This window comes from Lithobates pipiens, unplaced genomic scaffold (assembly GCF_037356315.1).
Source record: "Lithobates pipiens isolate NorthernLeopardFrog02 unplaced genomic scaffold, aLitPip1_a1.2 Scaffold_28, whole genome shotgun sequence".
Lineage (NCBI taxonomy): Eukaryota > Metazoa > Chordata > Amphibia > Anura > Ranidae > Lithobates > Lithobates pipiens.
The window spans coordinates 192,463,738-192,490,588 of record NW_027507789.1 but is presented as its reverse complement, the minus strand read 5'-3'; the positions used below and the strand labels follow the sequence as shown (position 1 = coordinate 192,490,588).

General features: G+C 42.3%; 1 protein-coding gene across 1 annotated transcript in view; it reads left to right on the top strand.

The window, feature by feature from the left end:
• Positions 1-26,851, top strand: part of MAP3K3 (mitogen-activated protein kinase kinase kinase 3) — a 48,949-nt gene that overhangs the window by 8,473 nt on the left and 13,625 nt on the right. Inside the window, 15 exon segments of the mRNA XM_077460204.1 lie at positions 1,700-1,821; positions 5,375-5,415; positions 14,092-14,191; positions 15,079-15,192; positions 17,363-17,399; positions 17,402-17,479; positions 18,870-19,003; positions 19,318-19,391; positions 19,482-19,549; positions 19,648-19,740; positions 21,347-21,538; positions 23,004-23,152; positions 24,522-24,653; positions 24,743-24,872; positions 26,514-26,691. Coding sequence (XP_077316330.1) covers positions 1,700-1,821; positions 5,375-5,415; positions 14,092-14,191; positions 15,079-15,192; positions 17,363-17,399; positions 17,402-17,479; positions 18,870-19,003; positions 19,318-19,391; positions 19,482-19,549; positions 19,648-19,740; positions 21,347-21,538; positions 23,004-23,152; positions 24,522-24,653; positions 24,743-24,872; positions 26,514-26,691 — 1,642 coding nt within the window.

The window sequence follows — 26,851 nt, the reverse complement described above, 5'->3', positions numbered from 1 at the left end:
CATGATGGGATTTGTAGTTTCACCGCAGCTGGAGTGCTGAGGTTTCCTACTCCTGCCTTAGGTGATAATTTGTACTTTGGTTCATTTTAGGGTTTTGTGGTTGTATTGGATTTACAACCTAATCTAGCACCCTTTAGTTGATGAGCATATGAAACGGGCAATATCAGTTGCTGTGTGTGATGGGTCCACCTTTTTTTTTTTTTTTTTTAGTTTTTTTGTTTTGTTAATGATTCCCCTAAATCAGACATCTTCAAACTACGGCCCTCCAGTTGTTGCGGAACTACACATCCCATGAGGCATTGTAAAACTCTCACATTCACAGACATGACTAGGCATGATGGGAATTGTAGTTCCTGAACAACTGGAGGGCCGTAGTTTGAAGACCCCTGCCCTAAATAATATCTATTTGTACTGTGGAAGCTTTGCCCAAAAAGGCTGCCGAGGGGACTAGGCACCAGCAATTCCATGACAAGGTTATCTAGAGCCAGGGCGAACATGCCAAATTATCCCCCCCAAAAGATGTATGAGCATTGTGTCTGTGAAAAAAGAAAAAATTAGCACTCATTTGCATGCTCATCCCCTAAATAAATTTCCCCTCCTGCCAGTACAAATCTGTCCCCTGCTGGAAACCCAACCCCCTCCCCCCCCACTCCCAACAGAAACTTGGCACCCCCGCCCCAGCTCAAATCCTCTGTGCATATGCCCCCAGCACAAATTCTTTGCCCCACAAAAAACTCTTCCCCCTCCTCCTAACACAAATCCTCTCCTCATTCCAAATCCCCCATCCTAGGACATATCCCCCCCCCCCCCCACACACAGATGTGTTCCCATCCTAGCACACATATCCTCCAATCACCCCTGCTAGCACAATTCCTACCTCTCCCCTCCCCCCTTTTCAACATGCATCCCCCAAAATCACCACACCTATCGCATCTCCCCAAATGTGACCTAGAACAATTTTTATTCCTCTGCCATTTCCACAAATCCATTTCCACAAATCCCCCACCTTCCCCCCAATCTCCTTTTGGTGCCCCCCTCCCCCCACCTCTCATGATACCGCATGATACCAGAGAAGTGAGTGACCCAATCCTGCCCACCCCTTGTCCCTGCCCTGGTCACCAGTATTGCCTTTTGCCTTCCTACAGCTGATCTTTGCCCCATTACTGACTTTCCATCTGCAGTGTCTGTGTGAAGGTGGCCATCTTGGTAGAGGCAGGGCTTCACTTCCTCATGTCAGAGCTGCCCTTTTCTGATCATTGGTCATCAGATGACTGACCGGTAGTGAATATTCTAGAAGCAGGAGAGGTGGAAGATGCATAGATTCACAGAATGACTGCAGTTGAAGTAGGGAGATCCTTGTGCTGCAAGTTCTCAGGTACAGCTTCCACTCCAGTATGGAAAACAGGAAGCTGCCCAGTAGTGACATCACCAAATGTCCCCAGGCTAGCAGTCTATGTGGTTCTAAAACAGCAGTGCTTAGTCTCAGGAAATGCACTAGAGGAGTTCAAAGCAGAAGGTACCAGTTTATCAGCATTTTGGTATCATAATGTTAATATATTTGTGGCACTTGGTCATATAACTAGGCTGAGGGCAGGGATTGATGTGAATGTACAATGTATATATAAAGCCCTGCGTAAATTGGTGGCGTTATGGAAGTACCTGAAATAAATAACATTTTCTGTTTTCTGCCTTCTAACAGACGAGCAAGAGGCCCTCAAATCCATTATGAATGACTTGGTTGCCCTGCAGCTAAGCAAGCGCCATCGAACGCCAGTGATTGAGGGAGTGAAGACCAAGGCCTGCAGTCAACCCAACAAACAGGTACACATCTGTAGGCTGAAATCGGAGCTCCCCGGAGGAGAGGATTGTAAGGCCTTGTACAAAGAGAGCATTCAGAGTGTTAGTTCATTGGTCATGGTATATGCTGTGGCTGAGCCAGCCCCCCTTTCCTAAAACACTGCCCCTTGAGTGATGTGCCTGCATAGTGGGGGTCTTTTTTTTTTTTTCTCTCTCCTTCTCTATACTTGATCAGTTTTTGTTCTTTATTTCAACAGACCATTGTTAATGCTTTATGTTTGTTGTGTACTATTTAGCTGTACCTCTGCATTGGCTTTCCCTCCAGCCCTACAATGAGGACTAGAGTTGATCCCAACATTTGCATAATATTAGATTTGTACCAAATTTCGTGAAAGCTAAACTCTGCGGGGGGGGGGGGGGGGGGGCGACAAAAAACGTTCCTGTAGTGGGCCTGCTCTGCACTGCAAGGGTTAAAGTAGAACTAAAAGCAAAACTTTTATTTTATTGTTTTGGACAGAGTGGAGAGGAATTGGAACTAGTGGTGCACCGAAATTAAAATTCAGGTGCTGAAATCGAAATTTCAGGATGTACTGCTGAAAACTAACCCAAAATGTTACGTTTTTGTTTTTTTAAAGATATACTGTATATATATATTTTTATAAATTGTATATTTGACTTTTTTATTATCGTAAATTTAAACTAATATGAATTTGTCGGCCCTAGCAGTGTTAAAAATCCTGCTTGCTGCATTTTTGGTGCATATTTTAGCAGTTTAAAAAAAAAAACACACAAAAAATGCACCTCTGCATCAAAAATGCACCCATGTTGTCGCGAGTCGCATGACCTATAAAAACACATAAGAGTGGCAGAACGTGGGCATTTTCAGCAGCCGTTATTGGCACTTTTTCCTTTTTTTTTTTTTTTTTCTTTTGGCACAATGCTGAAAACCTTTTTTCGGTTGAAATTTCGGTGCATCATTAAATAGAATGTCTTTTTTTTTTTATTTTTTTTTTTATTTTTTTTTTTTTTTATATATATATTTTTTTTTTTTTTTGCGGTCAGTGTTCCCATTAGAGATTTCCCCCCCCCCCCTTCCCTATTATTTATTTATATAAGTTTATGATTATATTCAAAAGTAAAAAAAATCACAAATTTTGGGTTACCCCCAGAACAATAAAAGAGGAGCAATCTTCCAGTGGTGACAGCCAGGGATTTCCTCTTACTTCCTGTTTTGGCTATAGGACAGGAAGTGAAGGGAAATCTCCCCAATAGGGCGTGGGTGGCAAAATAAAAATAAAAAACTGACAGGGTTAAACTACAGAGACCCTGTGCTTGATCAAATGGCGTGACTTTACTACTGGGAATGCTAACGCCACAAACCGTATGTCCCCTTTTACCTAAAAAGATAATTGTTTTTGATCAGAAATTAAAACTAAAGTGCTGTGCTCCCCAAAAATACATAATATTGTGCAAATATACAAAAAAACGTGAATAATTAAGTTATGTTAACAAAGCAAACAAATTATCTACAACCAAATAATCATTCAGTGTAGCAACAGATTACACTTATTTAACAAACTCTGTCCATTGAGTAAAACAATACTTGATCCAAAATGAGAGAAAAAAAGGTTTAGCCTGTAGCTCTAATTTAAATGCAGATCCATGGCCTTGCACTGGAGATGGGGATGCTGAGAACAGTCCATAAACCAGAGCACTGGCTACTGACGGAGCAGGAATCTGGTAATAAACTGCATTTTCCGGTACCCTGGACATTGACAACCATGTAACCCTTAGGTCCCACTCTTCTATCTTGGTATCCCTGGTAGAAGTGTCTCAGATGTTTTTTTTTTTTTTTTTTTTTGACCCAATAATCTCATCAGACCATGGCTGCCAGGAGCTTCCCAAACCATTCTGCTGTTCTGTAATACACACTTTTATTTTTTATTTTTATTTGATTTTTTTCAGCCTCTGTTGGATATTTATTACCTTTTAATTGAACTTCCTGCTGGGAATAGCCACATTTTCAACGGTTCCTGAATTAAAAAATAAATAAATATTTGGCTAAACCACACTTGATATAACTTTTTCTTCTGTTCGGTCATCTCAATTGAGGACAATAAGGTGGAGATTTACCGTACTAAAACCGGAGCACTCAGAATCTGGTGCAGCTGTGCATGGGAGCCAATCGGCTTCTAACCTCAGCTTATTCAATTAAGCTTTGACCAAAAAAAAAACCTGGAAGCTGATTGGTTACTATGTGTAGCTGTACCAGATTTTGTGTGCCCCAGTTTTAGTAAATCTCCACCTAAGGCTCCATTCACCATTGTGCAACTTGTGTGACTTTGGACATCAAAGTCACATGACAAGTCACAGCCTATTTTTTTCAATGGCACCTGTTCAAATCATTGCAACTTAAAGTTCAGGGATTTTGAAAAGGTACTTGCGTTACTTTAATGTGACTTTAATCCAGAGAGTGTAAAGTCGGGTCAAAGATGTGCTCCAAATCATGCAAATTGTGTGTGAATGGAGTCTAATGCCCCGTACACACGATCTGAAAATCGTACGGAAAATACAGCTTTCGAAAGCGATTGTACGATAATCGGATCGTTAGTACAGAGCTTTCGAGAGCCGATTAGGACAGTTCATCCGATATTATTCTATCGGACATGCACGGAAATTTTTTTCCTACGATGCCAGATCGTACGATTTTCGTTTAATCAGTACAGCTATCGTTCAAAAATGCAATACAAATGCAATACATCACATGACATCACTTCCGAATTTTTTTTTCTGTCGTGCGGGAATTTTCGTGACTTTAGTAAACTCATCAGATTCGATCTGAGATTAGCATGCAATAAAAAACGGACGATCATTCGTCCGATAATCTCATCGTGTCTATGGGGCATAAGAGGGTGATTTACTCAAACTGTAGATTGGCTGCCATGCACAGCTCTACCAGATTTTGCAATCGGCTTCTAACTTCAGCTTCTTCAATTTAAGCTTTGACCATAAAATCTAGCAGCTGATTGGCTTCTACGCAGAGCTGCACCAGAGTTTGCACTCTCAAGTTTTAGTAACTCTCCCCCTAAGAGTCTGTTCACATCTTTTTATTATATGCATTTTCAAGGGTTTGAGGTGTTTTTATGTTTTAGGTGTGTTTATTACTTTCTTTTATTGTATGCAAACAAAAGCATCTAGGACACACAGATATGAATTTTGTAAAATGATTAAAAGCACATATAGGGTTTACATTTACAAATGTGACATTCACCAAACATTCACTGAGGTTGAATTGGTCATTGTAATTTAAAATGCATGTACCAGGAAGATGCACCGGCGGTGAATGTCACCATCACTGTTTTTTTAGATGCATCCTTTAGTTATTATGAGATGCCTATGTTTTTAATGTTGTGCAGTGTGAAAAGACCACATGGAAATACACTGGCAGTTGATATAAGTACACAGTCACATGCTTGATAAATATTTGCTGAAATAAATGAGAACATCCATATGGTGGCTCTTCATATTATATGTGAAAACCATGAAAGATGACATTTATTGTATGTCTCTGTTGCAGAATGACGTGCGGATAAAGTTTGAACACAGCGGAGAGAGGCGGTGAGTGACGTTACAATGAAGCATCAATATCCTGTTCATACAGAGGCAGAGTTTGCTTCTGATGACTGTTATTCATATAATCAGTTCTGTATTTCCCTCTAGAAATCTGGTTCATGCATTGGACCCGGTAGCTGGAGGTGATAAGTTGTAATGGACTTGGATGATATTAGCAGTTTTAAGACACCGATGAATAAAAAGAGGGAGAAACTGGATATGTCATTGTGTCTTTCTCAGCAGCTACGTTTTTTTTTGGTTGCTCAAACATGTATGATAATATTGCGGAGGGAGGGGGTGCAACCAGACACCCCTGGAGCTCGCTCATCAGGCAGGTTACTTTAGGCCTCATGTACATTGCTTCTGGTAAACAGACGTTTAGGAGCAGTTGGGCATTTTTTTGAGCTCTCCTTCATATTATCTTATCAGTACATGTACATGGGCTATTTTAATAGTTGTTTCTAGGCAGTTGTGTTTTAGAGGCTTTTTTTGGAACCCCAAAAAATGCATTCAGAAGCTGTGTTTTGAGGCGTTTCAAACGCCAAATGCGCCTAAACGCTGCAACTCGCATTTTAGCTGCATTTCGCTTACAGCTTACAAATAAGTGTCATCCGTCCCCTTTACCCCTGGGCTCACTGTTGTGTCACAAGTTGGAAAGGGCAGAAGGAGGAAATGAGGTGCTGGGTCCCAAGCTGGGAGAGGGGAGCAGGGGATGCAAAATCACTACTTGCAGAAGGGGGGGGGGGGGGATGGGCTACTGAGTCACTACTGGGAGTGGGGAGCAGGAGGAGCTGAGCTGTTGAATCACTAAAAATAAGAAAGGACAAGGTGCGCCAGACTGTAGTGTAGTATTAAAGTAATCATTTAATCAACAAAATAAGCCAAATGGCTACTCACAAAAGTAATATAATGGTATCGGGCACATAAGTGAGGGGTCCAGGGTGCACGATACGCGGTCATCAGATGAGATGGAAATATGGTGGAAAGCTGACTGGGTCACAGTAGTACAGATGGTAGGCCGCTGGAGTGGCAAAAAAGCCTATATGGATTTCAGAAAGTATGAGAAGTCCAGCACGCTGTGAATATCTGTGTCCGTATGGAGGACGGAAGCCGTAAACCGGAACCCGCAGTGACGTCTTTAAGGCCGCCAATCAGATGATGCGTTTCACAGCCTCTGCTGGTTCCTCAGATCTTATTTTTTGTTTACTAGAGTTGTGCTTCCACTCTCAAGGTTGTAGCCACTATTGTATTCTGGAACTTACATTAGAACTGACTTTATACTAGAACTATTTTTTTGAACTGAACCCCATTATTTCACAATTTAATTTATAATCATTTTCCTCGCCTCTCACCTCCCCCTCCATCATTATTGTAGGGCTGAAACAACTAATCGATTATGAAATTAATCGATTACTATTTTAATGATCGATTAATCGCCCAGTAACATAATGGGGTTAAAAAAAAAACTAAAATGAAGAGCAAATAATCGCTACTGTAAATATTACTTTCACAGTTCTACAGTAAAAAAAAAATGAACCCCTTACAGTAGTGATTATCTGCTTTTTTTCCTACTATAAAGGGCTAATTTGTTTATTTATTTATTTATTTATTTATTTATTTTTTATGTTACTAAACATCTTAGCCCTTGTACACACGGTCGGACATTCCGACAACAAAATCCCTCGGATTTTGTCCGGATTTTTTCCGAAACTTGTGTTGCATACACATGGTCGGACAAAGTTCTCGGAAAATCCGATCGTACGTAACGTGATGACGTTATTTCGTTAAGACGGGACTACGTTCAGGCTAGTAGCCAATAGCTTTGGTCTAGGAATTTGATCTGAGCATGCGTGGCACTTCGTCCGATCGAAATTCTCTACAAACGATCGGACAAAGTCCGATCGGATCATGTTGTCGGAAAAATTTATAGCCCAGCTATTCCGACAGAAACAGTCTGATGGAGCCCACACAAGGTCGGATTATCCGACAACACGGCCCGATCGGACATTTTCCGTCAGAATGTCCGACCGTGTGTACAAGGGCTTAGACCTGGTTCACATCTATGTGTTTTTTGGTGCTTTTTGCAGAAATGCACTACAGTTCATTTACATGGTTTCCTATGGGACACGTTCACATCTGAAAGGGTCGGGGACTTTTAACGCAAAATGGTGCTTTATTGGATCAATATACTTCAATGGAGAAGCTGCAGAAAAGCATCTAATGCGTTTTTGCAGCAATGTGTTTTTTTTAATCTGCCCAAAAAAAAAAAAAAAAAGCAAAAATGCAAATTGCAGTAAAATCACGTGCGCAAAAATCAAAATGTACAGCAAAAAGCACTGCAGAAACAGATCAAAAGCAAACTGCATAGGTGTGTACCAAGCCTTATGCTGGCCATATGGATCAATTTTCAGATGAGAATATTCTGACGAAAAATCTTTGTACATTCGCTAAATGAAAGAATTTTGTTTGAAATTTTCACTTGTTTTTAAAATGAATGTAATTTCTGAACGAAAACCACATACACTGTCTAAAAATTCCTTTGACTAAGAAGTTTTCTATTATTTCCAAATTTTCCCATCACTGTGGTTGAAAATGAACGTCATTTTGAACCACTTTTTTTTTTTTTTTTTTTTTAAAGGTTATTAATCGAAACAATAATTGGCCAACTAATCGATTATGAAAATAATCGTTTGTTGCAGCCCTACATTATTGTATCTTCTTTGGGATTTTATTAGAATCACTGCCCAGTTGATTCTGGCGCCATCTCCCTCCTTTTCCGCTGTTGAATCACTGCTGAGGGAGGGAGCAGAGCTGCTGTGGACCAACTGGATTGTTGTTGAACTTTTAAACATGAATTTGCCAAAGATTTCATGATGTTTTAAAGTGTCCTTGCACTTATAGCAAACCTTAAGAGACGTACCGGTATTTCTTTTTGTTGTTGGTTACTCCTAGGCACCAGATGCCAGTTTTCTAGTCGTGGTTAGAAAGTACATCAGAACAGATCTGTACATGGCAGTAGTTTTATAGAAGTCAGGGTTGCAGATTACGGTGTGACATATTGAAAGCTGGGATTCCTGTTTCCTCTCCTCTCACGTCTGATTTCCTCTTCTGCCTCTGACCTCGGAGCACCTGCAGCCTGTTCTGTATTCCAGAATGAGCGCTCCTCGCAGTCACACCCCACACCGCACAACATAGGTGCGAACTCTGCTTCGTGTGGGGTCTGCTTTCTACCGATTACATCTTATTGCGTCTTTGGATTCATATGTACATGAAGACGTAGGGAGGTGGTGATATAATTGGATAAAAAAAACAAACAGCGTATAGTCCAGGAACCAATCCAGACCCATGTGATTATGAATGGCCTTATTGTGAACCGGCCCTGGCTCACGTCTATCTCTAACCTGACATTCCCTCCTTTTTTACGGGGTTTACATTTTGCAGACGGGAGTCGGGAAAGTGGCCTTGCGGCTTCTCCATGGCTGCCAGATCTGACCACAAGAATGTAAGATGGCTGAGGACGGAGCAGGGAGGATTTATAGGCTGGGGATCGCTCCCTGTTCCTGGCTTAGGCCTCTCTCAGCCTGACCATGTAGACGGTGAGTGGAGCACTTCCCAATAGAGGTGGAGGGGTTCAGTAGAGAGAACGCAGACACTGTGCCCTGGATATTAGAGGAGTCTCCCATGTGGTTTCCTCTGCTTTCAGAGAAATGCATCTGTTAAAGGCTTAATAAAACTCTTACGTTGTAGATGATGTCCAGTGAAAGGCTTTTAGATAAAAACTGCATGGGTCTGCCAGCAATATTCTGGCTGAAATTTAGTGTCAAACAAGGCCTGCAAGCATCAAGACACGACTCCAGAGCCTCGGAATGGAAGAGTTTTGTGTTGCTTTTCCTGAGGAATACGGCTCAAGTTGCTCGGTTGGCTGGAAACACGGCATACATCAGGGGATGAGGAATTGACGCTAATGCGATTGTCGTAAAAGAGTCATCACTCTGAAGCTGGCCTGTCACTTTGCGCTAAAGATCTAATGCATCTTCTACACACACACACATACAAATGAACTGTTGAGCAGATCCTCACACCTGGTTAATGCTTGTTCATCAGCAGTATGATTTCTTATAAACTTTCCTAGGGTAAGCAGTGGCTGGCAAACGAACATTTTAGGAGTCTATTTATTAAATAATAAAAAAAAAAAACACACTGCTATCGCAAATAATCAACCTTTTTTGCCTAATATGTTTATTTCCAATGGTCATCAGCTCCATCTAGTGGCCATAATGCAGTATCTGCCTGAAATGTTTCAATTAAGATACCACATTTTGACCACCAGATGGAGCTGACAATCATAGGAAATAAACATATAAGGCAAAAAATAGAGGGTGTTCAAGGCTGCCTTTTGAAAACAAATTTGTTTTCCTATATGGGCTATGAAATTAAGACTGTAAACTCCTTGAATATTCTGTAAATGGCACTGCTTGACAACCCTGATAACATTTTTCAACCTTTATCAAAAAAAAAAAAAAAGGTTAATGTTTTTTTTTTTTTTTTTTTTTACCTGGACATGATCCTGTCCTACTGTAGTCTTTTCCATCAGAAATTTGACATTCAAGAGTTTATAATGGAAAAACAATTTATACAAGAACCCGGGATATTAGACAAAGTATGCAACCAAATTACAGATTGTTTTTAGAGGGCACCACTGTCATTAAACAAACGCTGAAGTTCACCTTTTTAGCCTTGGTTCACATTGGATCCAACTTTGAAATCCTGCAACTCCATCTGAAGTGGCACAATTTTAACGTTGCATGACGGTGTGACTTCAGGTGCGAGTCGCACCTGAGATAGCAAAAAGTAGTGCAGGAACTACTTTCAAAATCATTTGCACCGATTTGAACGGTTCCATTGTGCACAATAGTGTGCGAGTTGCACCAGAGCGAACTGAGGCTTATGCCCCGTACACACGTTCCGATTATCGTAAGACAGATCGTTCACATTTTGTTGTATACAACTAAGATTGAATACAACAGTGCAAAATGTGTGTAAGACTTTTGTCGTACGATTCTGGAAAAATCTTCCGTCGTGCGTAGCTACGTATTTTAAATGATGTCAAATATACGTGTGACCTGTGTGTCCTTCTGGTTTATTTTCGTGTTTCCGATCATGCGTGGTGTTTGTCTAATGACTTATTGGACGCATACTGTACTGACTACACGATTGTCGTACGATGGGCTGTCATCCGACCGAAGTTTTCCTGTTTGTCCCTTCGGATTTGGTTGGACGGACTGTCGTGATCTGCTGTCGAAAGCTGCGTACTAACGATCAGATTATCGAACGATCTGTCCGAAAGCGACTTTTGTGGTCCGATAATTGGAACGTGTGTACGGGGCATTGGGGGCAGTTGACACCACATGCAGTCCAGTGTGTGTTTTTTTTTTTTTTTTTCTTCTACATCAAAAACACATAGACAGTAAGTTACACTGATTTCAATGGCAAAGTTACATAGTAGGTGAAGTTGAAAAAAGACACAAGTCCATCAAGTTCAACCTATGTGTGTGATTATATGTCAGTATTACATTGTATATCCCTGTATGTTGCGGTCGTTCAGGTGCTTATCTAATAGTTTCTTGAAACTATCGATGCCCCCCGCTGAGACCACCGCCTGTGGAAGGGAATTCCACATCCTTGCCGCTTCTTAAAGTAAAGAACCCTCTACGTAGTTTATGGTTAAATCTCTTTTTTAATTTTAATGAGTGGCCACCAGTCTTGTTAAACTCTCTTCCGTGAACGTTTTATCCCTATTGTGGGGTCACGAGTGTGATATTTGTATTTTGAAATCGTATCCCCTCTCAAGCATCTTTTATCCAGAGAGAAGTTCAGTGCTTGTAACCTTTCCTCATAACTAAATATCCTCCAGACCCTTTATTAGCTTTATTGCCCTTCTTTGTACTCACTCCATTTCCAGTACATCCTTCCTGAGGACTGGTGCCCAGAACTGGGGAGCATACTCCAGGTGCGGCCAGACCAGAGTCTTGTAGCGCGGGAGAATTATTGTTTTATCTCTGGAGGTGATCCCCTTTTTAATGTATTCCAATATTCTGTTTGCTTTGTTGGCAGTAGCTTGGCATTGCATGCCATTGCTGAGCTTATCATCTACTAGGACCCCCAGGTCCTTTTCCATCCTAGACCACCCCCCCCCCCCCAACCCATGTACAGATTGTACGTGTGTGTGTGTGTAAAATATATATATATATAATTTGCAAATATACACACAGGAATGCATTGCAGCAAAAAAAAAAACGCACATGCTTCTGACTGCGTTTCTACGCTTTAAACCAGCTCTTAGCCCTTTTTTGGATAGGCCCTTCTCTGCATTCTCTTACCTCAGGTGCCTGGACCATTTTTTTTTTTTTTTTTTCCGATTAGGTTTCACTTTTTATTTTTTATTTTTTTGTTTTACTTCCTGCTTTGAGAGTTTGGAAAATCCTCCCCCAAACTATACATTGAAACCAGTAGAAGTAAAAGACGGTGCTGCTAATTGTGTGCATCCTACAATATTTATCAAATCAATGGCACACTTGTATTGAATGGCTGCCATCAGCGGCTGATCAGTCCCTTCTGTGATGTCATCATGGTTAGTGAAAGGGAACTTGAGTTTGTAACAAAAGAATACAGTCACAATAAGGGGTTACTGAGTTGGCCTGTTGTAGGTGACTCTATTACCCCCCCCCCCCCCCTTTACAGTGGTGGGCAGCAGTTGTGCTTTTGCTCATATCCAATATAGTTTTGCGGTGTGTAGAATGCATCTGGTTGTATAGACATTAACTGAAAGCAATCAGTTCTGTAGTTATTCTGTTTTATCACCGTCTTCCCTCTTCTGTACTGACGTTTCCTGTGGAATAGCATTGTATGCAAATGGCAATGGAGAGGCAGTGGAACAGGCTTTCTGCTGGTTTTATTTAGTGCTTTTCATGCAGCTCTGTACAGAATGGTTCTCAGCTGTTTGGCAATGTGCAGAACTAAACAGACTGTTCTGAACACTGGAAATGCAATTAAATAATCTGTGTAATCAGTAAAAGCTATACTGAAGGGGAGAAAAAAAAAATCTGAAAAAATTAAAGGCTTAATAAATTCCTGTGTGGTGGGGATGCCTTGAATCATCGCTGTCTTTAAGAGCTCCGGCAAGAAGATTTTCCAGTGATGAGGCAGTACAGCCAGCCCTCCTGCACTGGGCCCAGGGCCCCATCAGTTTAAAAGGGGGGCACAGGCACCTGCTGATCAGTACTTTCTTATTGCAAACACCAATCCTCTTCTGTCTCCTACTACAGCACTGCCAGCTTCTCCTCCTCTTCCTTCCAGATGCACTGTAAGGGGATTGGTTGCTGTGCATGTGCCCCTCTATCTGCTGTCGGGGGGGCCCCCTTGTGTACCCCTTTCCCCCGCAGGGCTGCCAGCTTCTGTCCTCTCCCACTGGCAGCTGCTGTGGGCACACACGGGGATGTCATTTACTGGCCCCTTTCTTTCCTGAATGAACACAGTGAACGATCAGTACCAATCACTCCTGTGTCCATCACTGAAACATAGTAAGCTGTGTTTACTATGCTTCAGTTTGTGAATGAGCAGGAACCCTCAGAGCGCTTCCTATTCCTTTATCTGTGCAGCTGAGGCTGTAGAGAAAGGGACTGATAAATCTGTCTTCTGTCACTTTAAGCTGGGTGGGGGAGGGGGCCAGCAGGTAGGCTGTTTTGGGGCCCCCATGATTTCTAACCACAGCTCTGCATCCAGCACAGTATCGGGTGATGGATGCAGATTCCCCCTCTACCAGACCAGACCTCACTATAGAACACCATTCCAGGTTTCCGGACACTTAATTGAACCTGAAAGAGAAGCGGTGCTGGATCACATACCCATTGGTCTGCAGGGTATAGTGCCATAAGGATGTTACAGCACAAGCTGTTTTGCATTTTTAAAAGGCATGGGCTTTTTAATTGGGGCCCCCAGGAACTTTTAGCCATAATGTTCTGGTATACACAGCATATTGGCACATTATGGCAGACATACCTGCAAGTGATCCCCTCCAGTGCTGGTCAGCTTCTTCTGGGTTGTGACTCTTCAGCTGCTTGGTTGGTGCTGTTGTAGTGACGTCACTCCTGCACATGGGAATCGCATCACCGCTGTGTACCAGTGCAGGAAAAATGCATCTTTTTCTTACTGGAAAACCCTGGAGCTGACTACACTGGTGTGAACTATGCCACTGGAAACCATATAACCTACTTTCCATGCGTTTTTTGATGCAGAAAAAACGCACTGGACTGCATGTGGTGTGAACTGGCCCTAAGAACTAGGAACTTGCATACATGCACATGCTGCATTCTCTGAATCGATGTTTATTAATGATACCTGTATTTTCATGGGCAGCAAAGGCGTTGTTTACATAGACCCAGCCTGCACATCAGGCCATATCCTCTTGGCCTGGCTATGATTGGAATAGGACAGGCTTTTATCACACCCCTCCCTAGAAGCTTGGCACATAATTTGAGATAACGCTTGTAAACAAATAAAAATGTACATTTAAAAAACATACAATTGCAGTGTGTGTTTATATAGTCTTTAGAGACCTCCTTTCTATGGCTGGGTGGTCTCCTCTTTCTAAAGTTGTACTCATGATGGACATTATTCTTCCAGGATCCTGCAGTTTCCTCGCCCTGTGAAGTTTGAAGATGTGGAACAGAAAGTGAAGATGGTGTTTGGCCAGCAGATGGACCTACATTACATGAACAATGAGGTGAGAGCGCTGCCAGTGTGAACATCAAACCCACCAATGTCGGAAGGACGTTCATATGCTCTAGCCAGCTGGACGTCAGAATACTTGTATACATTTCCTTGTACTTTCTTCAATGACTTAAAGAGGGATTCCACCAAAATTTTTTTTTATTAAAAGCCAGCAGCTATAAATACTACAGCTGCTGACTTTTAATAAATGGACACTCACCTGTCTCGGGTTCCAGCGATGCCGAGGCCGATCGATCGCTCAGCTCTCGGCTGCTGTCGCCACCATTCTAGGTGAGGGAATCAGGAAGTGAAGCGAATCGGCTTCACTTCCCGGTTCCCTACTGCGCATGCGCGAGCCGCGCCGTACGCAATAGGAAATCTCTGCGCTGTCACTGGGACCCGTGTGTGTCCCAGCAGACAGCGCGGCAGGGCAGGAAATGGCGTAGACTCCCACGGGAGTCTATGCCCGGAAGTGGGTGAAAATACCTGTCTTTGACAGATATCTCCACCCCCCTCCCCCCTGAAAGGTGTCAATTGTGACACCGGAGGGGGGGAGGGATCCGATCAGCGGAGGTTCCACTTTAGGGTGGAATCCCGCTTTAAGAACCACAAACATTGCAGTGACAGAGCTCAACTAAACTTGAGAAGATAGGATTTTCAAAAAAGAACAGCATTTCCTCCTGCTGAATCCTGTTGTGTTCACGAGGCATTATACACTCTACTCTCCTAACTATTCCTTCCGTGGTAGCAGACTGATAATGTCAGTCATTGGAACATATTTCATGAAATGTGCAGTAGAACTACATGTATTTCATATTGTACTGGTTCATCTTCCTGGTTAGCAACTGGAAATAAATACCATGTTGTGCTGGATCTGACCTTTTATCTGTCTTCTTGCAGCTCTCTATCCCCCTCAGAAGTCAGGATGACCTTGACAAAGCCGTGGATCTTTTGGATCGCAGCTCCAGCATGAAAAGTCTTCGCATTCTCCTCATCTCTCATGACAAGAATAATGTAAGACCTTTTTTTTTTTTTTTTTTTTTTTTTTTTTTTTAAGCTAAGGATCATTTTATTGTAATTGCTGGCATTGTAAAAGATCTGATGCATTTTGAGCTTAAGGCCTCTTTCACACAGACTGTCCGTTCAGTTCCGCCTGTCGGTTTTTTAGGCGGACCTGAATGGACACTCCATAGACCTCTATGGCACGTCGGATGTCAGCAGTGACATGTCCGCTGACATCCGACTCGCTCCGATCCAAAAAAGTGTGGCCGAGGAAAAACCTACTTTTTCCATTTCCATCCGTCTGAGGATTGGATCGGGTGACGATGGACTCTACGGTCCATCCTCATCCAATCCCCCATAGGGGAGAGCGGCGCTCTGACAGGTCCGTCCCTTCACAGTGTGCAGACACGGACCTGTCATCTTCCTGCTCAGCGGGGATCGGCAGATCGGGCTCCGTACATGGACACGTCCGTGTGAAGGAGCCCTTAGGTTACAGCTACACTCAAAAGCTGAAATCCAGGAAAAGTAAAGTGACGGCACGCTATGAGTTAAGTCTAGGGAGGTGCATGACATCTCCTGGGCTTATTTATATTATTTATATCTGACCTATTGCACTCCTAGAAGACCACTGACTTCCAGGAGCTCAACGCTGATACTTCAGGTCTAAGCATCTTCAACATTCGAGTCAGTGCAGGTACTATGCCTGCCCCTCCTCCTTCTTAATCACAGAAGCCTACTTCAAAAAATACAAAAGCTTTTGTAAATGGGCAGCAGAGGTGAGGGGTGGGTATAGCTGCTCTGTGTGCCTCTCACAGCCCCGAGTGTCAGTGTATTGTTCCAGCAGAACCATAATCCTGTCACACTTAAATAAGAGATGCGTTCAGGAGATGTCATGCACCATAGTGAGCCTACATGTTCCTGGAATTCGGCTTTAAAAACATAATGTGTGCCTGTTCATGCATGTGAGGTCAGTTACTGATGTTGGATGAAAAGACCTGCCTCACAATCGGCAATGCAATTTATTCCAAAGATGTAGGGTTGAGATTGGGGCTCTGTGCAGACCACTAACTTCACAAACTGAAGTTCCTTCACACCAAACTCGCCAAACCATGAGGTCTTCACCAACCGCAAGGTTGTTGGTGCAAATAAGAGGTAATAATGTGACGCTTAATCAATATGAGATGAACAACATAACGTGCATAAGCACCAAGAGGGTAATAAAATCAGTAACATATATGGATAATGAGAAACATGTGCAAATGGTTGCAATCGCACCACAAAACTGTAAAAGAAGGCAATAATATGCTTAAACTTGAGGTGAGAGGCTGGGGCATACTCTTGGTGTACCACAGATGGTGGAAGCTATTATCACTTAATTGAACTGAACATTTTGTACCTGATGTCACATTCATCACCAAGGATTTTTGCAAAAGCACTTTATTCATTATATATAATTTTTTTGGGCTGATTATTAGATATATTTTTTGGATTAATCCCGTTATTTATCTTAAGCAAATTATTGCCACCTTACACTTTTGTGCTGTGAGTGCAACTATTTGCACGTTTCTCATTATGCATATATGTTAGTGATTTTATTACCTTCTTGGTGCTTTCAAGTTATGTTGTTCATCTCATATTGAGTAAGCACCACATTACCTCCTATTTACTCTTTACTGTGTGGGAACACTGTTCAATGTTGGCAGCCACTCATTGATGTTTATTTTATTTTGGTTGTGCATTAGTGTTTTTATTCAGGGTTAGAAGTGCATAATTGTCTAAAATGTCTTGTGTATGCATTAACTCATTGAGTCATTGATCGAAACACCTGAACTCAGTCATTTGGGGGAATGGGATATCCATACACTTTTTGGTTTTGGATGTAGCTTATTAGGCATTCTGCTATACTGAAGTGTAATTGGTGTAAGGCAAGAACATATGTGCAGAGCTCATCCTCTTTGTTTCCTTTTGTGTACAAGGTAAAAAAAAATGTCTCTCATAATGTGTACTGGGGCATGTAAAGGGGGGGGGGCATAAGGGTGTACCCCTCTGCACAGGGAGAAGGGAGTTCCTTTTTTTTTTTTTTTTTTTCTTGGTATCCTAGGACATAGAACCTCTCGTGTATCCAGTCAGAGTTATGATAAACAGTCAGCAAATATTAACACATCTCCTTTTTTTTTTCTAGACATCGTCACCACATTCTGGGCCACAGAAACAAGTGCGGATAAGGCTTCGCAGTCTTTGGGAGACGTGAACACCGCTTACCATCCTGCGGAGTCCCGCAGCCGTCACCTGTCTGTCAGTAAGTCATGTGATCTTATTGGTAAATATGTTGTCATAAACTTAAGAAACCCCTTTAAAGTGATATTAAATTCTTGTATTTTATTTTTAAAACAAAAAAAAAAAAAATTTGTCATACTTGCTCTATATGCAAGAGCAGCCCTGATCCTCCTCCTTTTTGGGTCCCTCGCTGGCGCTCCTGGCCCCTCCCTAGTGCCTCCACAGCAAGCAGCATGCTAGGGGGGCACCAGAGCCAAGCTACTGCTCTGTGTGGTCCATTCAGACACAAAGCCTCTCTCCCTCTCTCTCTCTCTCTCTCTCTCTCTCTCTCTCTCCTCTCTCCCTCTCTCTCCCTCTCTCTCTCTCTCTCTCTCTCTCTCTCTCTCTCTCTCTCTCTCTCTCTCTCTCTCTCTCTCTCTCTCTCTCTCTCTCTCTCTCTCTCTCTCTCCTCTCTCTCTCTCTCTCTCTCTTCTCTCTCTCTCTCCCTCTCTCTCTCTCCCTCCTCTCTCCCTCCCCTCCAATGGTGCCCACTGCTGTGTCTCAGCCAATCAGGAGGGAGAATCCCAGACAGCTGAGGCTCTCATGCTGGATCGAGATGGGGAAGTGGCTCAGGTAAGTATGAGGGGGGCTACTGAATACAGAAGGTTTTTTTTTTTTTTTTTTATCTTAATGCGTAGAATAAAGTAGAGTAAAAGTGCACTTCCAGCACAGTGATTGAGCTGTCAAAGACAGCTCCCGATCTTATTAACAGACCCCAGGGGATGGGCTTCCAATCATGTGTCTATTGTGACAGTTAATCACAGTGATGAGTTCTTGCCTTCCCCTTAAAAAATTAAGTCAGCAGCCAGCAGCTACACATACTGTAGCTGCTTACTTTTACTATTAGGACACCTACCTGTCCTGGAGTCCAGTGATGTCGGCACCGCAGCTGATGGTTTCCATCAGCTGTTTGGTGCTGCCGCCGCCATTGCCAGTGAGAGATCCACAGGGGGGACACTACTGCACTCTTCTACTGGCCCGACAGTAGGGGAGGAAGGGGCCGGACTTCTGATGTACCTCACCGTGACGAGGCCCGACGGAAGTGGGGACAGGGTATCTGGCACGGGGGGGGGGGGGGGGGGTGTGAGACAGATGAGCGGAAGTTCCACTTTTGGGTGGGGCTCCGCTTTAAAGGGCTGCTGGGAGGTGGCTTGGAGGTTTTATGATTGCTCCTTTGTATCTTTATTCCTGTCAGTTGAAATAGAAAAGGGCAGGGTGAGAAAATTGAGCAGTCTTTTTTTTTTTTTTTTTTTTTTTTATCTGCTTTACAGTATTCTGTAGTTCATGCTATTTCATGTTATATGTTTCAGATTCAGAATCAAATGTGTGGTGACTTTTTTTAATTGGTTTCTTTATACCCTCTTTACTCTCAGGTTCACAGAATGCAGGTCGCAGCTCACCACCTCCCGGCTATGTCCCAGAGAGGCAGCAGAGGATAGCTCGGCAGGGATCTTATACGAGCATTAACAGCGAGGGAGAGTTCATCCCCGAGACTAGTGACCAATGTGTAAGTGTGGAGTTTGCATGACTAATTTCTTAGCAAAATACCTTTGTGGGAATCCCTTGATGGAAGAGGCCAGACCACATGACCATTCTGGGGCATTGCCATCACTCAATTTCACACCGAAATTGAATAAGATTCAGCGCCATTGCTACCAAATGTGCATGGGGCCTGGCAGGTTTAGGAAAATGGCTTACATCTGATGCTTCTTACATGGCCATTTTTTGCCACAGCAGATGAATTTATTAGCAAAATACACTGCATTGCTCCTTCCCCTTGTCTTACTGTAATTTTCATCCTGTGTTGTATTTTAAAAACAGATGTTGGATCCACTGAGTAGTACAGAGAATTCCATATCTGGGAGTTGTCAATCTCTAGATCAGTCTGAGGACAGGTAATTGGTTGTATTCTGTGCTGTCTTAATTATGTACAGATTCCTGCCCTAGTGCTGTGTTGTATTATTATGTTTTGTGTGTTTCCTCAGTCCTTCCTTCAGAAAGTCTCGGATGTCTCGGGCTCAGAGCTATCCAGACAACAGGGAAGATTTCTCAGGTACAAAAATAAAGCGTTGTGTTCAGCCATCTTCCTATGACAGGCGACTGATGACCACCCTATGACAGGCGACTGATGCTTTATTTCTTCCATAGCAGATCGAGAGAACCAGTTCTGCGATAAAGCAGGAAAGGGAGGAACTTACCCTCGAAGATATCATGTGTCTGTTCACCATAAAGATTACAATGATGGTAAGTACTGTGACTCCAGGCCTGGGTTGTGGTCAAGGCCTTGCACCCAGATTACAGTAGGCACATCCCTGCCTATGGCTGTTGAGGGCTATTGAATCCTGTTTTGTCAGGCAGATCCAAAGTCTCTACATGTTGGTTCATCTATTTCTGTGCTTCTCTGCAGCTAGGTTTCTTTTTTTAACTAATGTTCACTGTATTATTCTGCTTTGACTGGGCATGTTTATCAAAGCATCCTAAAGCTAGAAAGTTATGGGAAGCTGCCATTGGTGGCTAGTCTTTGAAGGTGACGTCCTTCCAGCTTCACAACTTGGTAGGTCCCTGACTTGCAGCCATTGAAATGTCAGGCCCATGAAATGCACTTCCTTTTCGTGGGTCAGGGACTCGCCATGTAGTGATGCAGGATGATGGCAGCTTCCATACTGCCAGGTATCTTGTAAGCTTCAAATTTTATTGCAGGTACTGGAGGACTCCAAAAGCAAGTTGACATTAGCAGGTCTCTGTTTTTTCTGCCCTGACAGGTTTAAGTTCTTAAACTCTGATAACTTGAGCTGTGAGTTTTTACATCTGTATCTTTGTATTAAAAATGAATGCAAATGTTGGAAAGAGACTGCAGGTACTAAGCGGTATCAGTGAACTGCTCACTCTAATAAGAAAACACAGCAGGTTTGCATGCTTATGATTGCCCACTCTGCCAAGTGATGTTTTACTCTTTGTGCGTCTCAAAACTATTAATAAAAATTATTGAAACAGGAAAAAAGTGCATGAACTATCACAAAGGTAAACCTGTCATATTGCCCTTGCTGTGTAAAGTTATCATGTTCTCCTTTAAAGCCCCCTGCTACTAATTCTCATCTTCCCTATTCTCTCCAGGGGTCCGTGGACAATACTGTCTGAGTATGTAGAGAGAGCATGTGAGCACCCCTTCCTCCCATGATATAGTTCTTGGTACTAGACCTGAGTATGGTCACATGGGGAAGGGTGGAAGGTCTTGGCCCTGGGTAAAGCTCTGGCACTGAGCTTACACAAGCCTTTCTGCTCAGGGCCCCCATAGAGAAATGGGGCAGCAAGGGGGGACTCATAATAATAGCAGAGGCACCGGGCTATAAAAAGAGCCTGTTGTGTGTCCCTGAATGGTCAGAATTTATACTATTTAATCTGAACATAAAATTTGCAACAAAATTAGGGGTTTTTACTGACTATTTGTGTTGGTCTGTGGCCACTTGGTATAGTCATTTGCTGTGCAGCCTTCCCCTCTCGCTGAATTATGTGTGGATGTGGTAGACACTGGCCTGAAAGTTTGTCAGAAGTTCTCGAACCATGCAGAAGATGAAGATGGCAGCAGTTAGAGTGACGAGAATAGTATGGGATTTAACTCGCAGGGTAAGGAAAAGCACACAAAGAATACCCCTTAGCTGGTAGATGGGTATTTACAAGCACTTTCAGGTGTATTTAGTTTGTATTTTAGGTGGTTATGGTCTCCTTGAAGGCATCCCCAACCTGTCCATTTTTATTGACTTTAGAAGCAGTTCTTCTGCAAATTCCTATGTACGCAGTCTACACATGAGTTTCAATGGTTCATTCTTTTGTTTTTTGTTTTTTTCTGCAGGCCGCAGAACGTTCCCACGGATTAGACGACCTCAAGGCAATCTTTTCACCCTTGTGCCATCCAGCCGCTCATTAAGCACCAATGGGGAGAACCTGGGTTTAACTGTACAGTACCTAGAAAGCAGAAACCGACTGCGCAGTGCAGACAGCGAAAATACACTGAGTGTACCAGAGAGGAACATTGCCAAAAAATGTAAGGCACTCGTCTCTAATAGGGTTATCTAAATTGTTGTGTCTCATCCCTTCCACATTTACTTCACCACAGTATTCCTTATTGGAAAACAATCACCTTGTAAAACAACCCATTCCGTTTAAAATAGAAATTAAAGGCAAAACATTTTTGTAAATATCATTTATTTTTATTTATTTTTGTTTCCCTTTTTTAATAAGTGATCACATCCCCTCCATTCTCAGATGGGGAAAGAGAAGCAACAGCACACAGAGCTTTCCAGTGAAAGCTTTGCGGGGGGGGGATTGTCAGGACAAGTTTGAATATTGGAGGAGAGCAGGCTGAGTTCCCAGCACAGCTAGAGAACTCACCACAGGGGGGTGTTCTGCTTAATGTGGTCAGTTTTAACAGGAAAGGAGAGGGACTGGCAGGAATACCAGGGGTTTCACATAAAGGAAGCAATACAAAGAGAACAGGATATTATTTAAATTGAGTACATAGTACAGCAGGCACATATCAGGAATATGAAATGGGTGTACATACCCTTATTTCCACCCTGCTTTTAAATTGGAGAAACCCACCGCTAAGTTTGTGTTCCCATTCACACATCATGCCTAAAAATAGTTTGAAAAAAATATTTTAGCAGGATTATACACAGAACTATAGGCAGTTTTGAATTATTAAAAAAAAACCTGCAGGGGGTAAATTTAGGGACAGATTGGCTTAAAAGTGCATTAACATACAATGTACCACCCAAGTCTTGAAATCTTGAACATTGTTAGGACAGACAGAACACATCTAGTTTTCAACATCAATTTTTAAATGTTTTTTTATTAACCCTTTTAAAGCCACCGACTGAATACGTTCGCATTAGCGACCATTTATATACACACAAATGAACTGTGTAACCTTCACAGGCCGACTGTCGGCTTTCAGATGGAAGTGATCCTGTGGCTGTACAGCCACCTGATCCCTTCCACAGCTTCTGGACCCCTGATGTCTCTGTAAAGAGAACCTCCATGCCCGATTTAAGGGATCCTGTTAGGCTCCGAAACTTGCACCTCTCTTTGTGTGATGTGATCATTCCTCAATAAAAATAGCCATTTGGACAACTTGGGTGATCCGTGGTGTGCTGGCAAATATGAACATTGATCTATGATTGCTCCAGGTTCCAGCTGGTTGTTGTGCAGAACCTTTCAAGCCTGATCCTGGAACCTGTGAAATGTGAATATTAACAATATGTGGTAAAGAGAAGTTATGCTATATGAATGGGGACATGTAAGAAAGTAAAGTTTGTTATCCTACTTTGGGATCAATCAAAAGGGAAGGAAGAGATCCCTCTGTATAACTAATCTGTCGAAAGCCAGAAAGTATGAGCAGACCATAAATGTTTTTTTTGTTTTTTTTTCTCTATAACTTTGTTCAAATGGATTCTCTATGCAAATGTACATATACAGTATTTTCTAATACCATTTCTTCTGTTCTCCAGCTCCAAGTGCCCCCATAAACTGGCGTCGGGGTAAACTGCTGGGACAGGGAGCGTTTGGTCGTGTTTACCTGTGTTATGACGTGGACATAGGACGGGAACTGGCAGCTAAACAGGTTCAGTTTGATCCAGACAGCCCTGAAACCAGCAAGGTCATTAAAGTACTTTCCTGCCTTCTGTTTACTAAATTCATGTTCTGTTAAAGGGGGTTCTTCATCCAGAGCTGTTTGTTCTTCACACAGGAAGGATGCAGCCAACATTTCGTTTTTTGGTGTTAATGTTTTTTATTATTCTGCTTATGTCACGTTCTCATGTCCCTATAGAGAACTGACATTTTTGATTTCTTCATAAAGTAGCTGTAGTTAGTATGATTGAATGACCTTTACCCAATAATAATTCTTGTGTGGCAATCTGACATAAACATAAGGCTGTAATGTGTGTGTAATTTAGATTTATAGACACCGCAGGTCCTGGCTTTTCATAGTAAATTATGGTGGTTCTACATCTCTGCACTAGCAACAGTCTGGCACAGTTCTGAGTTAGTTACACAACCAATTTACTTTAAAGTGATTGTAAAACTTAGCTTTTTTTTATTATATATATATATATATATATAAGTGTGTGTGTGTGTTCTACTTTCCTGCTCTGTGCAATGGTTTAGTGCAGAACAGCCCTGATCTACCCCTTCTCAAGTTCCCCAGCCAGCGTTCTTGGCTCCTCCCCCAATGTGGCACCAGGGGGGAGACAGATAAGCAGAAGTTCCACTTTTGGAACTCTGCTTTAAGGGGGGCTGGGGAGAGCTGCATACTGAAGTTTTTTGCCTTCATGTAGAGACTGCAGTAAGGTTAAAAAACAAAACAAAAAAAAAAAACCTTCAGCCTCCAAACACTTTTAAACAAAACTCTAGTCTTTTCAATGTGCACCATCTTCCCCCACCCCAAACAGTCTCCCGCATAATTTTTTCTTCTCCAAGAACATTTCTGGCTAATTTAGTGACACCACTAGTTCGTTCTTATTCTCCTCTGGTGAATGGTCCTTACACCCGCACTGATTAGCACTCACTTAATGTGTCAGTACTGTACAGTTTAGTAGTATTGCCAAATCTAAGTGATGATGATGCCCTAGGCCAGTGATGGCAAACCTTGGCACACCAGATGTTTTGGAACTACATTTCCCATGATGCTCATGCACTCTGCAGTGTAGTTGAGCACCATGGGAAATGTAGTTCCAAAACATCTGGGGTGCCAAGGTTCGCCATCATTGCCCTAGGCAGTGGGCCCATAACAAGCCTGGGCTTACAGGATATAGGTTGAATGATGCTAGCAATCATTCAACCCAGAAGAAGAGTGCCATCTTGTGGCAAAAAATAATTACTGTAAGTGATACCCTCAGACTGAACAAACAGTATTCAGCTAAAGCTATTTTTTTTTTTTTTTTTTTTGTCTTTCAATGAGCTGCTCTTTTTTGTTGGGGATCTTGAACTGCTGTGTGTAACTCTTCTATTTTCTGCACCCGTTACAGGAGGTTAGTGCTCTGGAGTGTGAGATTCAGCTGCTTAAGAATCTCCATCACGATCGGATAGTGCAGTATTATGGCTGTTTACGGGACAAAGGGGAGAAGACCCTGACTATTTTCATGGAGTATATGCCTGGGGTGAGATTCTAGAGCACAAGGAATTAATAGTCAGTCATCAATTGTTTGGTGTTCCCTTTGACTCACAGTATTTAATTTTTATCCCTCAGGGGTCAGTGAAAGATCAGTTGAAAGCTTATGGGGCATTGACGGAGAATGTTACTCGTAGATATACGCGGCAGATCCTTGAGGGCGTGTCTTACCTACACAGCAACATGATTGTACACAGAGACATCAAAGGTATTTCTTTTTTTTTCTTGGGGTTTTCTTTATCTCCGCACATGTAAAGTACACACTATGCAATTTTCTTTTTTTTTTTTTTCAATTTCCTTTAGATTTATCTTCTACATAGTGTAAAGGCCTGCCTGATTGCATAATTTGAAAGTGTTTAGGTTTGACCTCACACTATATGGTTTTGGTAAATCTAAAGAGAGATTGTACAAGAAAATTGTCTAATTGTAGCCAGCTTAAAGGTGCAAATCCTTTTTCTGTTCACATAAAAAAAAAAAAAAAATCAGTTGCTTCAAAATTCAGCAGCAGTTTGCATCTTGCTTTACTCCTGAAGCTGAAATGTTATTAATTTTGATTAAGCTTTAAAGTGGCTTATTAGATTCCCCTGTGTTTCATTAAGTTACTGTATGTGCCCCACTGTATGTTCTTTATAATATGTAGATTTATACCTTATTTCAGAGTGCCGCCCGCCTCTCTCCTCCCCAATCTGAGAACTACAGCGGGGAGGGGCTGAGAATCCCCCGCTGACTTCAGCCGGGAGGAGGGGAGGCGAGCAATGAAATAAGCTATAAAGCTACATATTTTTTTATAAAGCACATTCGTTGGGGCACATAACTTAATGGAACACATGGGATTATATTAAGGAAACACCGTTCCAGCAACAGCAGGTGGGGAAGAGAAGAGACAGCAGACTGACAGAGGCACGTAAACTGACCATGGTGGCGTGGCTCAGCAACCATGATAAACGTGATCAGTTTACAGAGGGAGGGGACAGCACCGGGCAGGATCAGCCAGGTATTTTAGGTGATAGAAAGGGACAAATTACACAGCACATGCACTATGCTGTTATTCATGCTTCAAGTGGTTGTACTAGACCGGCATTGCCCCGGTACTGTGTTTTTTGTTTTGTTTTTTTTAAAACTGACAGTCGACTTTCTTGTAATGACAACCAATGTGGCTAAGCAGCTACTCGGCTGTTATTACAAGCAACCCCGCCCTTCGCCGCTGCACCGGGAGACCCGAGCCACCAGCCGGCACTTCCGCCAGCTGGCTGGAGGCCCGAACAAAGCCAGAATCTGCTTATAGGTCTCGGTTATAGTAACCCAGAAGCGACTTCATGACATAACTCCCATTTTAATCGGGAGCCAAAGGCACCAGTTTTCAAAAATCAAAATCTTTTCAAAAATGCCGATCTTTGCTCCATTTTAAAGCATGACATGTTCGTTAACTGTTTATTCAGTGTAACAACACATTATACAAAGAAATTCTGATTGACTAACACGGGATTCTGATTGACTAGCAAGTGGATATTTCAACTGACATTGTCCACTGTTGTCACCATCAAGAAATCTGCCCTAAAATATGTCGGGCAGCCACCACTGGTATGCATGTAGACAAGAAGTGACTACAAAGTGTCCATAGGAAATTGGCAGCACTGCAATTTAACAAAATATGAAAAAATTACTGCATTTGAAAAAATATAAATAGTTTGATATGAAAAACTTGACTTTAGCAACTTTATAAGTCATTCGCTTTTGGTTTACATTAATTGTTTCCTTTTTGAGAGTTGAGTGCATACAAAGAAAAGAAGTATGTGTGTCAATCTGATGTGCTTTTTTCCTGTTATGTATGTAACTTTTTCATTCACAGGAGCCAACATCCTACGGGACTCTGCAGGGAACGTTAAGCTGGGTGACTTTGGAGCAAGCAAACGCCTGCAGACAATCTGCATGTCAGGAACAGGAATTCGCTCAGTGACAGGGACACCATACTGGATGAGCCCAGAAGTGATCAGTGGGGAGGGTTATGGGAGAAAAGCAGATGTCTGGTAAGTAGTAGATAGCTGGATACAAAATGGGAGCAAGCTTGTCCTAACTGGCCACTTTCTTCCTCTGGTTTAGCCTGAACGGCACAAGGTGGTTTTCTGTGCAGATCAGATTTTACATTCTTTGCTTGAATGTTGAGGGCACTTGTATGTAGTATTACTT